Raw genomic sequence first — 14,718 nt, 5'->3', positions numbered from 1 at the left:
TTGGGGGGGGGAAGGCAGTCATCAGTTGTCATTTCTTAGGACGAGTGTGTCTTCGGGGCCATGTTCCAAGTCGGTGGTCAGTGTGGACCGCCCTCCGCGGTGGTCATCAGTGGAAACTGGCTGGACTTGCTCCCCAGGTCCAGTGTTCAGTGACTGAGGGGCCTCCTGGGCCCTTGTGGTGTGGGCCAATGTAGTCCTTGTTCTGCTTTGGGAGAGAGAAGCTCACTTCCACAGTCTGTCTTCTTGATGCCTCGTCTGGAATCCTGAGCCCAGTGTTTCTGGTCTGCCCAGACCCCAACGACCCTCCTGCCTTTTCATCTCCTTGGAGATGAGGCTGCCTGATCACTCCATGCCCCCACCACGATCAAAACCAGAATGGCGAAAAGCCGGCTGGCTTCAATTAATTTCGTTGCAGTCAGTAACTCGGAACAAACTTGTTGTTGGCTCTGGCTCTGCAAAGGACAAAAACAGCAAACATCATGGAGACAAAACAGTGTTCTCTCCAGATTGCAAACTCTAAGCGGACACGACCTTGTGGGGGAAGAACCCAGCCCGCTCCCCAGAGGATCGTAGAAGCTGTTGTACTAGAACAGTTTCATTGTTTCTTCTGATAACCAGCAGGCAGTGAGAGAGGACAGAGTGGACCGGGGAGCTGGAATCACAGCTCTGAGCTCAAACTGCTGTCTCAGGACCGGACTACGGCCAGACACGTGCTCTCTGTCGCCAACCACACTCACTTGCACACACGTTCTACTTGGAAAAGTCTGGCGCCCATCTTCCCTGCAAGTGATTTACAGACCGGGAGGACGGGCTGACAGACAGACGGGCCCGCTGTCTACCTGTCTGTCTCTCCCACCTGCACTAAGGTAGGAGAGCCACTGGGCAGAACGGAGGTGCTGTGCACACCATGGCCCCCTATGTGAAGTGAGGATCCTACTCATTCCCACAAGCTTTCGGGAAGTGGGAAGGATTGTTCAAACTGGAGAACCTGAGCCCATCTCTAGTGAACTGGGTCACAGAGCTCTTAGCAACACTGTCTTGGATAAGGAGTCCCTGTGTGGCATAAGCTTGGCTGCGGACCAGAAGGTTGGAGGTTCAGGCCCACCCAGAAGGAAGGCCTGGCTGTGTGCCCTGTGGAGCACAGTTCTACTCTGACACACACATGGGGTCGCCATGAGTGGAGTCAACTCAGTGACCACTGGGGAAACAGAATGGATCAAGAATACTACAGTCCACCTGTGCAAGTCAGGACCCGAGGAGGCTAGAACCTGTCAGAGCAGGAAACGCACATATTTTCCACTAAGTCTCGCAGCTGCACCCTGTCAAAGGTGGAACACTTGAGTAACCAGGAAGAACAAGGTGGTTCTGATGAGTCCGGCCTCTCACGGGATGTTTTCTTGCCAATCCCAGAAGGGGAAAAAAAGCGCTTATCCCCAATCTTACCAGGCGTTTCTCTCATCCTTGGCAATTCAGTAAGGCAGTGACACACCCACAACCACAAAGTTCTTAGCTCCACTGTCAGTGCGTCCTGAAAATGCAGGGTGGGGCACAAAATGCAAATGTCATCTGAGCTCCTTTGGGGACAGATGACAAGTATGTGGCACTCGGTCTGTAAACTAAAGGTGTTAAGTGTCAGAAGATACAAGTGTGTGTGGTTGGTTTTAGTCAACTGAACAAAATAGGAAGGTTGAGCGCCTGCTGTAAGGTCAGTTCTTCCTCTGACCCGGGCACTGACCAGGCCTGGCACCGTGGGCGGAACCATGAAAACGCGGCTCCTCTAACACTTGTTGTTAAGTGCCATCCAGTCAGGCATCCCTGGGTAGCGTTACCCAGTGACCATCATCTTCCCGTGTGGCATGGCGCTGACAGCTTGCTGACCCCTGAGCTCCAGCTGAGCCACTGCACTGGCTCCATCGGTAGATGCTCCCCGTTTCTGCTCCACAGTCTCGAGCATCAGGGAATCGACAAAGTGCGTACAGAAAACGCCACAGGGCTTCAGAAGTCCACTCTGGCCTGCCTTGTCCACGCTGGCGCCAAGTTTCTCCAGGTCTGGACTGAGGCTAGAAGGCTGGGCCAGTGGGCCTCCATCTCCACATCTGGACATTGGGCCAGGCAGCCTCGGTTTGCTCCCAGATGGCGCGTTTCTGACCAGTTGAAGGCTGTGGTAGTGCTGCATCCGGCAACTCCACGAGGGAAGTCACAAAGTCTGTTGGGAAAAGGATTGAGAAGATGATGGAATTTCCCCGTAAGCTTGTGAAGCCCCCTCGTACCGGCAGCCTGTTTCAACAGCAGGTGCTCCAGTCAAATCCAGATGCAAATGAGGGTCCAGACAACCTTGCATCCTCTTCATAAAGCCTGTGCCCTCAAGGAACTGTCTTTAACCCAGTAATGTCCTTGACAGTCAGCTGTGTCTGCTCGCGTGTCCAAGGACTCCCTCTACTGGACCACTGACCATTCCAACGCCACCCTGTGAGCTGAGAAAACAGGATAGTGGCCTGGAACCGTGTGCAAGGGCGCCTACTGCTGGTGGAAACATGGCAGCGGAGGGAAAATTAATCACATGATAAACTTGACAACAGGCTCATGGGAAAATGGTTTTTAAAAGGATCAAAATAACCAGCCTTTACTCAGCTCTTCCTTCTGCTTTGTTTAAATGGTTAGAAATTACTCTTTAAATTTAAGAAAATGTGTGCATTTGTGGAGAAAAATACGTCAGGTGAACAAAGCAATGTGTAATCTGAACCCCTTGAAAAGCATGTATTTCTCCATTGTTCCCGCAGCAAACCACATCTAAGACAGAGATCCTCCAATGTAAGATAAAGACCGACATAGTGGAACTTGTATAGGCCCTTCTATTTATCTGGTATTTGTTTAAAACCAATGGGAACTTTTCAATTTTTTAAAATAAGAACTTTTTTCCTACTCACATTTTGATTTTCCCTAATTGCTGTTGTCAAGTCAGTTCTATCTACGGTCTCTTGAGGAGCAACTGGTGGATCTGAACCAGCAACCTTGCAGTCCAATGCTTTATCACGCAGCACCACACCAGGATTCCAAATACATGAGTATTTGTGTCTTAGATACCAGTGTCCTACTCACCCTCTAGCCCATGGGAGGTGGGGGCTCCATGACCTCCAACCAGCCTCAACTCTCACTGCCTCTTCTCCTCCTCCTGCACGTGGTGTGTCCTAGGAAGAGAGACTGACCGTTCCGAAAAGGTGGTCTCCACAACATCACAAGGCAATCTGCCAGGTGGTGGGAGAGAGAGAGGCAGGGAGGGCACCGTCGCCATGACAACCAAAGATGCTGTGCCCGGCTGCTCATCCTGAGCGCCGCCATCTGTCCTGCATTTGCCCACAGCACATGGTCACTCGTGTCTGCGCCCGGGTAGGTCGCAGTTCACACTTTCTCACCCTGCTGCTTCGCACTTGGCGCCCTGGAGACCATCTGGGCTGTGACCTTCACTGCTGGTGGTGGTCTGTGCTGTATCCGCCCCCACCCCTCCCGGGTACGCCTGGAACCCCCTGGGCACTTTCATCCCCCACCTGGCTGCTTAGTAAAGCTAGCGCGTCAGTCTGGGAAGGCCGGCCCACGAAGGGACTCGCTCCAGGGCGTGTGTACCCTGCCAGTTGGACCAGGCTGGCCTTCCGGCTGCACGGCCCACGAGCCACCGCTTCACTGTTCCGCTGTCCCTTTGGCAAACCAGAGCTCCCCCGTGCGGGTCACAGTGCCCGAGCCTCTGGGGGATACCTTAGAAATCGGGGTAGCTAGGGGCCTCCAAAAGGATAGAGTAGTCTTCTCACTGAAAAGACGCAGTGATGTTCCTCCACCAGGGGACTCCACATTGTTCCAAACTAAGTGGGGACGTGAAGTGTATTCCGAGGGAGGACACCTCAGGTTAGGGAACTTAAGCCATAGAGCACATTTCCATGCAGTCACTCCTGGCTACAGAATGTGGCTGTGGTTGGGTGCCCTCAAGCCGTGACCCCGTGCGTGCACAGCGGAATGCGCCAGCCCGTGTTGCTGCCTCTTTTGCTGGCCCTTCACTTTGTTACGTAATGCCAGGCCGTATTTAAGGGTCTTTAGATCGTTTTATAAACTAATACACGGTAAAATGGACACTTCGGGTATTCAGTTTCATGGATTTTAAAACGGAGAAATCCGTTTCACGCCACCCAAGTAAAAACACATCACCCCAAAATCTCCCCACTGATATCCCTTCATCCCCCACACACCCCATCCCTAGCCGCTGGTAACCATCAAGCTGGCCGCCCACTAGAATTCAGTGTTTCCAAGAAAGAGGAACGTGAGATGCTCGGGCTGCGGCCTTGGTTACTGGGTAGATCTGTGTATCCAGTCACCTGTTGAAGAACATTTGGGTTGTTTGTAGTTTTTAGTGATTAGGAAAGAGATTGTTGTGCACATTCATGTACAAGTTTTGTATGAACTCAAGTGGGTTTTTTTTTTTTCATATTTCAAGTACTTTTTCCTCAAAATATCAGTGATCCATACTCATTATAAATATCACCTGCAAAATTATATACTTTTTTATCTTCCAAAGCAGAAAGTGGAATTTCTGGGTCCTCTGGTAAGCATGAGACTGCTAACTGTGAAGTTGGCATTTCAAACCCACCAGCCACTCCTCAGAAAACCTATACAGGGTCAGTATGAGTCGAAACTGACTCAACAGCACTTAACAACAACATCATGGTAAGTGTGTGGTTAACTTGGTAAAATTTTTAAAATGTGTTTCAGGATGGCAGTACAATTTTGCATTTCCGTCAGCAACGTCTGAATGTTTCAGCATCCCATATCCTTGTCAACACTTGGTAGTGTCAGTATTTTTTCTTTAGCCACTTCAATGAATATGGAGTCATATCTCAATCTGGTTTGGATTTGCTTTTCTCTGAGGTTGAGCATCTTCTTGTGTTTTTATTTGCCTTGCATTCGTCCTCTTTGAAAAGTACCTGTTTAAATGTTTTTTCTTGGTGGCACGGTGGTTACAGTGGTCAGGTGCTAACTCAAAGACTGGCAGTTTGACCCCACAGGACAGAAGTGGCGATCTGCTTTCAGAAGGGTTTTCAGCCTTGGAAACTCTACGAGGCAGCTCTGCTTGGTCCTACAGGCTCACTGTGAGTCGGGATGACCTCCATAGCAATGCGTTTGCATTTTGGTTCCGTTTCTTACGAGTTGAGTTTTGAGAGCCTGTAACTATTCTGTTTTCGGGTCCTTTGATGGATGCGTCACGTGGAAATGGTTTCTCCCAGTCTGTAGCTTGTGTTTGCTTCTCTTAACAGAGACTTTTGTGGGGCAAACATTGTAAATGTTGATGCGGTCCAACTTTTCAGTTTTTTCTTTGTTTTTATGGATGGTGTTTTGGTGTTGTGTCTCAGAACTCGTGGTCTCTCCAGGTCATAAAGGGTTTTCCATTTTCTTCTAGAAGTCTCATCCTTCCACATTGTAGGCAGAGAGCTATGGCCCATTCTGAATTCATTTCGGTCAAATTAACTTTCATTTGTGATTTGGGCGTTTTTGTGTCCACTTGGTGAGAAGACAGTCCTTTCTCTGTCAATATGCCTTAGTGCCGACGCCAAGGGTCGATTTCTGGGCTCCCCTCTGCTCTGTACACCGCGTCTGTCTCATCACCATAGCACACTGGTTGTATTACTGTAGCTTTACAGTAAGTCTTAAAGTCCAGGCGTGTGAGTCCTCCAACTTTATTCTCCCTCTTCCAGAACCGCTTGGTTCCTCTGACTGCTTTGCATTTTCATGTACATTGTAGGGTCTGTGTGTCTGACCCTGCCCACACTCTCACTGGGATTTTGACTGGAATTGTCCTCAATCTGTGGACCAACTTGGGAGGCACTGACATCTGTACTATGTTGAGTCTTCCAATGCATGAGCACGGTGTGTCTTCATTTGCTTACGTCTTCCCTGGTTTCTTTTATCCACATTTTGTCATTTTTAGGGTAAAGTTTCTGCACATAGTTTGCTAGATGCATACCTAATGTGTTTTAGGAGTCCTGGTGTGACACTGTAGGCTAAGCACTCAACCACAAGGTTGGTTTGAACCAGGAAGTCACAGGTTCAAACTCATTAGCCTCCTCTCCTCAGAAACCCCTATACAGCATCACTATGAGTTGGAACGGTGGCACTAAACAACAACAACATACTTAATGTTTTCTTTATTTGGTACTATTATTAATGGTACTGTTCTTAGCTTTGGTGTTTGAAATGTTCTTTGTCAGTATGGAAATATGACTGATTGAATGACTTGTATGATAGACCATGACAATTACAACCACAAGTCCATCTATAGCTACAGTATAACACAAAAGTCTCTGCACAAGAGATCATGTACAGCCCCAAAGTCCAAACCAATGCCCTGGTCAGTCGCTCCTAAACACGGCAGAGCCAAAATGCTGCGAGGCTCTAATAGTGCTGTCTGTACTGTTTGTTAAACCCGCTTCTGTGTTAGGGTATGCACTCAGAAGCCAATGCAACAAACATGTGCCAAGAGCCACAGACATGCCACCGCCTTCTTCGTGGATGTCTTCCTGACTCTGACAGCTAAAATACAGCCAACCCCTTCTTCAGCGGTGCCCTTGTTTTTACTGTTAAGTGGCATCAAGTAGATGACCCTGTATAGGGTTTCTGAGAAGCGGCTGGTGGGTTGGACTCATAGACCAGTCCAGTGTTTACCCTACAGTGCCCCACCAGAACTCGTCCAGTGTGCCCTAGGAGAGGCAAATTATTATAAAAAGGCCACCAGAATGAGTGGTTTTCCTGTGTTCACTCAGAGCGGGTCGTGTGGATGGTATCAGCAGCGTGTCTGTAACATGACCCAGGGAAGCCGCCACATGGCCCCAGGAGGGCTTGGTACGTGGAGGGGTCCATGTACAACTGAGCACCCACTTCCGTAAAGCCTTCCTTTCTAGTTTAATTACAGCATAAATGACTCTCTTGGTAAAACAGAGGCGGGTCCTCAACGTGATGGCCTGACACAATGGCTGGAACCATGGATGGCCCAGGCCAGGTGGTGTTCTGTGCTGTTGGACACACAGAGGGTCAGACCTGACTCCGTGGCCCCCAACACCAACTGTGGTTGACAGATGAAGGACATTCTGTGACTGGAAATCCAGGGAAGGGCGAACTTTCTAGTGTGTCAGTGGTCTGGGACAGTCTAGAGGGGTCACCTGAACGGGCCTGTCTCGTAGACAACCCCCACCACTAATAAGGTCCCACTCAGGGCGACCCACGTCTGTCACAGCAAAACTGGGCTCCACAGTTGTCCCTGGATGATTTTTCAGGAGTGCACTCAACCCTCTAACTCAGCATGTAACCATCTGTGTGCGCCCAGACATAAGCAGACACCTAAAGCCGTTCCTGATGGAAGTTCATTGTGTTTTTTTCATTCCTCACTCTCCACTCGTTCTTTGACTGGGGAACAGTCTCATGCTTTGATGCATGCAAAGCCACACTGGGGTGACCATAAATACTCTGGAATGGGGGCTGGGACTCCATGGGAAGATCACAAGCTCTGGACCTGTGACCCTTACAACAGCCTGTCTGGGTTACCATAATCGGGCCCGAGCCTGCAGGTGAGCCTGTGAACACACCTGACAGAGCTGAGGGGAGCACTCTCTCCTAAAGGAAACGCTAGATCCTGGGAGCACCCTGTGTGCAGGGGGAGCACTTCCTCATGAAGGAGGAGCTGGGTCCTGGGAGCACCCTGTGTGCAGCCCTGACCCGTTTCCTGACTCCCTGTCCACACAGGAGGCCTCGAGGTACCTGCCTGCCCTCAGGCTCAATGCTAATGGTGCTAAGGGCCGTGTGGGCGGGTTCCTGTGGCAGCGGTTTCACACCATGCTGTCCTTTACTGGGTCACACTGCTCCAGGGCCTGTGCGGTGACACGCAAACCTACCCTCTCTTCCTCCAGAGTTGGCTCTTTTTCCTCCGTGTGGGTGGTCACCATGTGGTGGCAGTGTGTGAGGACAGAGGTGTGGCTCAGGCCTGTGTGCCCGGCCAGTGCACCTCATGGGCAGTCACCTGTCTGAATGTGGAGGCCTGCATGTCATGTCTTCCAGACTGAACTTGACTAAGGAGAAATGTCTGGCACTCGACTTCGGAATACCCGACGGGCCAGAGCGGCACATTGGGTCTGACCCAATGGAGGCTGGGACAGGACCAGGCAGCGTTAATTTCTCTTGTGTGTGGGGTCAGTAGGAGCCGGGGGCAATATTTACTGACCTAGAGCCAGCCGGGCCGTCCACTCCCAGCAGTCTCCACTGACTCCCTACTCACATGGTCCGTAAGACACTGACTCAGAGACATGGACACTGGCCAGGGCCGGCCATAAGCTTGTCTCCTGACACATGGTGGCTTCTCCTATTGCTTCTGAGTGCCGTCTCCCCTCAGGCCGGAAGCTGGGTGCCTCTGCTGTCTTTCTCACCATGCACCCCCTCCCCAGGAGAGCTGGGCCTGGGTTACTGCTGGGAAACCCACTGGGCAGGTGGCAGTCAGTGACATACCAGAGACAAAAGAGGGCTGCCTGGCCACCAGCTCCTGGCTGAGCCCCTCTTCCAGAGGAGAAGAGGTGTAGAGAGGCTCTAGCCGGGCACAACTCTGTCTTTCAGGACACACACCACGCTGCCAGGACCGGCCACTACGGCTCCTTGCCCCAGAAGTCCCGGCCCCACGATGAGAACCCCGTAGTCCACTTTTTCAAGAACATTGTAAGTATTCTCTTCTGAATGGGCTGCAGGGAAAATAGAAACTATGCATGGGGCATGGGGTCCTAATACCTTCAGAGACTGTGGTTCCTATACCTGAGAGATAGACCCCTTCAGAGATGGTGTTTCTTACACCTGAGAGATACACACCTTCAGACACGGTGACCCTTATACCTGAGAGGTAGACAGCTTCAGAGACGGTGGTTCCTATACCTGAGAGATAGAGACACTCAGAAAACCCTGACTAGTCAGGAAGTGGCAGGTGCCCTTGAGACTCGCGAGGAGACCATTACTGTCCACTCCCCATCTGTCGTTCCAGGTGACACCCCGCACACCGCCTCCCTCACAAGGAAAGGTAAGGACTCTGGATATTTATTTACAAATCTTCCCCAAAGTCCCTGAACACACCAAAGAGGTGGACTCCCACCTACCTGAATTAACCCAGAATGTTCTGCCACGTGGGTCTCAAGTAGACGGGGACTGTCCACTTCAACTTGTGCTGCAGTGCTAAATGACCCAGCTGTGTTCCCCGGGAACCCTGAACTATGGGCTCCAGGTGGCCTCCTGAGGCAGGGTCATTGTGCTCAGACCCCAGACTGTTGTGTTCTGTTGCTTGTTCAGCCCAAGGCCTTTGTCCTGCACTCATCACTGTGTCTTCCTCTCTTTCTCTCCCTCACACAGGGAAGAGGATTATCCCTCAGCCGATTTAGCTGGGTAGGTGACGACCACCTCCTCACTCCGCTTTCCCATCCTTCCTGGCTCCGCAGCCCTCCACTCAGATGCTCTGATCTGTTCCCCTTGCTTAGCGGCCCCCACCTTTCTCTCTGTAAGGACGGTTCGATTCTGGAGGGGATGGGATCCAGCCTGCCGAGGTCCTCCTCAGCAGCAGGGACCCAGCTCTGTCAGACCAGGTGGTACTTTTCCTCAAGGATTTCTGGAAGACCTGGCTCCCCTCCCTCAGAAGGACAAGCACCCTGTTAGAGAAGGTTTCTCATTGTCTCCCTCTGTCCAGCAGATGAGAACAGTACTTGCTGAGATTTGGATGTGGCGCTGTGGCCGACCGGTCCACTTAAATCACCTTTCTCAAGCTTGGAAGTTTCTAGAGGAAACTAGCTCCACTGGTGAAAAGAAAGAGATGCTAAATTCAGTTGTTCCTGTGTAATGGCCTCATTCATGCAAATCTGTGGGTGCTGGCTGTATCAGCAATAATTAAAGCTGAGAAATCCAGCATTGGGAAGACCTCTTTAGGAATCGTAAGCTTTTAATGCTGAGAGTGAAGTTCAATAGAGATTTTAAGTGAGGAATTTTTTTCTCTTTCTAGACCCTCATGGAATGTGGGGTCTGAATTAGACTCAAAGTCCTCCTAGTATATCCCAACCAAACATTTAGACTTCAGTGACAGCCAGCCAGTAGGTAAGGTTCTTACTTTATAAGAATTTTCATTTTTAAAATGAAATGGAAGATTAATCAACAACTTGTAAACTCCAAGGTTTACCCTAAATGGTGCTAACTAACATGTTGGAGGTTCGTGTCTACCCAGCAGTGATGCAGAAGAAAGCCTTAGAGATCTGCTTCCAAAGAATCACTGCCACTGAGACCCCTACAAAGTCTGGTTCTCCTCTGAAGTACATGGGGTTGCCATGGGTCCAAGTCAACTTGATGCCCACTGGTTATAATCTCCAAGAGGCTAGGAACTGAGTGTGCATTAGGAACAACATCCTCATTCTCTCACACAGAACCTAGGTACACCTGGTACCCAGTCAATCAGCCTGGTGTCAAAGAATGAGTGGACATTAAATGAAAGAGAAAAAACAGAAAGAAAAGGGAGCAGGAAGGTCTTGAGAGGAAAGGTGGAGGAAGATTCCATAACACTCCTGAGTTACGCCAACATATTACACCTACTCCTCACTTATCGATTATCTCGTTATCCAACATTGTGCATTTATGACAAGTGTCAAAAATCTACTACCCAGCTATTCTGTGCATTAACGGCTTACAGCTGGCAGTAACGTGTGCCAGGTGTGAGGTGAGAGTACCGCTGGCTGTGATGGGAATATGTCGGCTTGTCAAGCCTGGCAGTTACTCCCGGATGACATTGGGCAGTTACGTAATGACACAGCCATCTTGCATTTTGTGATCTGATTTCACAGAATGCTGGTCTTTGGAACCTAACCATGTCGTTAAGTGAGGAGTGGGTACAATGCATTACATTATGAACTAAGAAATTACTAGAACATTTTATCTATGAGAATATAGTAGTATGCCTGCTTTTTCTGTCCTAACACATTTGCAAAAGGATGTCACTATTGTCAGAGATTTACTCGGTCTCATGGCCAATTAACTCTTAGCTTTCTGTGCCATCAGGAGACAAGATGATGCTGAAGAATGAAACCCATTTGACCCCCAAACTTTATTTTAGTGACAGCTTTCTCTGCCTCTGACAGTCTAGGAGTGGAGTCTCTCTGGGTGTTATCCAAACTCCTCACTGAAGTGGGGGTGACAGCGGGGAGAAATGACCATTTTTCTTCCAATCATGTCTAGACCACACCAACCCACCAGCTAACAAGCTGTTTGGATCCCTCTGTACCTGTCTCCATTATTGGTCCAACTAATGTTTGTGCACTTTCTCTTTTTCCCTGAAGTAAAATCCTTTTCTTCCGTGTCTCTTGCAGAACCACTTGCCTGTCTTCTCCCTGGGGTTCTGAGACTCTGCACTTCCTTCTTCTAACCCATGTTATCTGCTTCCTGGTGCCATCTAGGTTGTCCAAAGAAAAAATGCTATTTGGAATCGCAAAAGGAGGAAACGTTGAGAGGATGACTAACCTGCGATTCAGTCCCTGAATTTAGTTCTGGAAAGCACTGGAAAACAGAGAGGAAGGCCAGAAAGCCAGGCAGAGGACATGCGTTGGGGGGAAGGAGTGACTTTCTACCTAACATCCACCTTGTCTGTTTGGCACAGCAGGAGTCGAGTGTGACCGGGGACCTTGTGAGATGGACGGTGGCTGGCCTCACACTAGCATCTGGTGCTTAAACCCTTTGTCCAGTTGCCCTGACTCCTTGCTTTGATAACATCCTGGAAACTGAATTGGCACACTAAGAGGTGTCTGGTCTCTTGTGGTCTATGTCAGTGCAGTGCAGGCAGAACAAGGCAACTCCAGAGGTGGTGTGTATGGTGGGCTAGTCTGGACAGACGGCCCCATGTCCGGTGGACCTGGCAGCAAGCCCGTTAACGGGTTGCCTTTCACGTCTGGTCCACATTTGGCGGCCCTAGACTCAGGGTGTGTTCGACTGAGTGGACGAGGTTAGCCTCTAGTCCATGGTGCCCTCTCCCTCCCCTCACGTGGCTGAGCCCAGCTCCTGGGACAGTGTACGGGGCTTTGTTTTTATTCAGATGAGGGATGAGCTTCACGATGGTTCAAAGAACAGCCTTCCCAGAGTCCAAAGACTTAGTTAGCTCTTCCAGATCTCCTGAGGGTGGCTAGAGAGCCACCTGGGTGTTCTCTCAGTGCAGACCCCCACTCCTCCCCTAGGGATTGCCATGCACCTGTGGAGAGACCACCTGTAATGTACACTAACATTCAGGTGGAAAGCCTCTGGCTTTGCTTGGCAAATTGCTCATCTCTGGAAAACCCAGGGTCTGAAGAAGGTAAGCAGCTGTCTTTAAAATAAATGCATTTGGACCCAATGCCAGTGGACATATGGACAGTGACAGGACCTGAGCCCCACAGAGCACTGGGGTGCTGGCCCTTTGCTGTGGCCTTGGTCCCAGGGGCCTGGATCGCCGCGGGGCCACTGAGCAGTGTGCCTTGCTTGCAGGGAGCCGAGGGGCAGAAGCCGGGATTTGGCTATGGAGGCCGAGCATCCACCTCAGCGCACAAGGGGTTCAAGGGCGCCCACGACACCCAGAGCACGCTGTCCAAATTCTTCAAGCTGGTAATGTAATCTGTTCTCAGAGGGTGCCCACATTTTGCAGTGTTGGAGGATGAGAAAGGAGGGTACCAAGGCAGAGGGCAGGGACACGAGCCTGCCACCCACTCATGGCCTGGGAGAATGGACAGGGGGTCTCACTGAGCAGGGACATTGGGCAAACACTGTGGGGACCCAGTAGGCCCAGTGGGTTCTCAGAGGCAGGAGGTGGACAGTGAGGGTGGCCAAGAAAGACAGTGGCCACCATGCCCAGAAGGTCTCAGATCCTCACAACCTTCAACAGCCCTGCCCTAGACACTGAAGGCGGGAGGGTGGGCCTTGGCTGAACTTCCGGAGCGTGCAGTGGACATGCAAGCAGAGCCGTAGTACAGCAGCGTCCTCGAGCTGCAAGGTCCCGGGGGTGATCCAAACGCAGACATGCCCGAGGCTGCCTTCCACATGCTTGTGGAATGATGGTCAGACCAGGAAGTCAGTGAGCATCGGCTACTGACCAAGTTTCCTGCCCATCACCCTGTGAGGTGCTGCGGGCTGCTAAGCCAGTTGGAAGGTGCTTATGGAAGTGGATGGCTTCACATTTGTGATGACTGAGTTGAGGCTCCCTTAGAACTTGGTTTTGTTGGAGGTCAGGGAGCTGTTGGCACAGGTCTGCAGGACGCGAACGTCCAGCTGCACACTCAGGGCAGCAGGCCAGGCCACACCAGCTGTGACTACATGATACTGACATAGCCAACGTGGATGAGACTCCCCGTCCTCCTCATGGGCCTCAAACCCGGAATGAACCCCAGGGCAACTCATGATTCCCTTAAAATGTGGCCATTGCCAGCCTGATGTGCCACTGAGCAAGAATCCTGAGCACACCCACAAAACCACGGGGCAGGAGTAAACGTGCCCTTTCTGGATCCGCCAGACTGGAGAACCGCACACAAAACAAGTACATGTGGTTCATCAGGGCCCCTCACAACACCATGCCGGAACAGACAGCCTTGTGGGGATCAAGTGAAAAGAGCAGCTCACATTATTGTTCATGAAACACCAAGTGGCACAACCCCCTGTTGGGGGAGGGGGCCCATTCCGCATCCGGGAAAGATGGGCCCTGAAGACCCACCAAATATGGTAGATCGTAGTCGTGTGTCTGGGAACCCAGGCCCGTCCAGTCTGAAACACATTAGAACGTGGGCTGCTCTTCGACTAAGTGTCAATTCACGGCAAATTCAAGGAGTGGTAACATCAACCTTGAAGAGCTGAGCCAAAGACCAGTGTTGGGGGCATTGAAATTAGACCCTTGATCAGCAGTCCTGTGATCGGGCCACGCTGGTGACATCAATTCAGCATCCACACCTGGGGAAGCAGAGGAGAAAACCAGCAACTGAAGAGTGGAGTGCCGACGAGAATGTAGAAAACAGGGCACTTGGTGCAGCCTTCTGGCGAGTCAGTGCCCACACTAGCTTTGCACGAGTGGGCACTGGCGTGCCGTCTCCATCTGGTGGAGAGACGGTAAGTCGTTTCTGAAATATTCAAGTGTGCTGTTGCGATCGGTCCAACTCTAAGTTTGTATCAACCCCAGTGTCTCGGTGTGGTGGGCGTGAGAGCCGCATCTGTCTCCTCCCTGGAGCCAGTGTATCCATCCGCACCACCATGGCTCCGGAGGGAAAATCCACACCGTCCTTTCCGGTTTCCCTCGGACCCCCTGGATTCTCCAGCCAAAGCAAGTGCTCACTGAAAACACAGGTGCAGGCCACTGAACGAATCCCATCGCCGGGCTGGAAAAGTACGAGTCCACCCAGACTTGTTAGGGAAGAACCAGCTACTGAAAACCCTGTGGGCACAGTTCTGTCGGCCCCCGTGGGGTGGCCGTGAGCCGACCCTGGCAGGACGGCAGGCCGCAGGTACTGATAGCAGGAAAGCGGCTGCAGGATCCCGGGGACCGACACCCACTGAGCGCGCCCCCTGGCGGTGGCAGTGAGAAGCAGCGCGGACCAGGCCGGCCCTCCCCTAACTGTGGTTTTCTTCCTTCTCTAGGGAGGAAGCCGTTCTGGATCACCCATGACGAGACGCTGA

The 14,718-nt window shown here is 51.2% G+C and overlaps 1 protein-coding gene across 3 annotated transcripts in view; it reads left to right on the top strand.

Annotated features, from left to right (window-relative positions):
• Positions 1–14,718, top strand: part of MBP (myelin basic protein) — a 24,878-nt gene extending 10,160 nt beyond the window's left edge. For 2 of the 3 annotated variants that reach the window (XM_006874541.1, XM_006874540.1), the window contains 4 exons: positions 8,638–8,736; positions 9,053–9,088; positions 12,550–12,666; positions 14,680–14,718. In XM_006874541.1, coding sequence (XP_006874603.1) covers positions 8,638–8,736; positions 9,053–9,088; positions 12,550–12,666; positions 14,680–14,718 — 291 coding nt within the window. Of the gene's footprint in view, positions 1–8,637; positions 8,737–9,052; positions 9,089–9,414; positions 9,448–12,549; positions 12,667–14,679 lie in introns of all 3 variants that reach the window. The other variant, XM_006874539.1, reaches the window with a different exon arrangement.

Source organism: Chrysochloris asiatica, unplaced genomic scaffold (genome assembly GCF_000296735.1).
Source record: "Chrysochloris asiatica unplaced genomic scaffold, ChrAsi1.0 scaffold00283, whole genome shotgun sequence".
NCBI classification, from domain to species: Eukaryota; Metazoa; Chordata; class Mammalia; order Afrosoricida; family Chrysochloridae; genus Chrysochloris; species Chrysochloris asiatica.
This window is presented reverse-complemented; position numbering and strand designations above follow the sequence as displayed.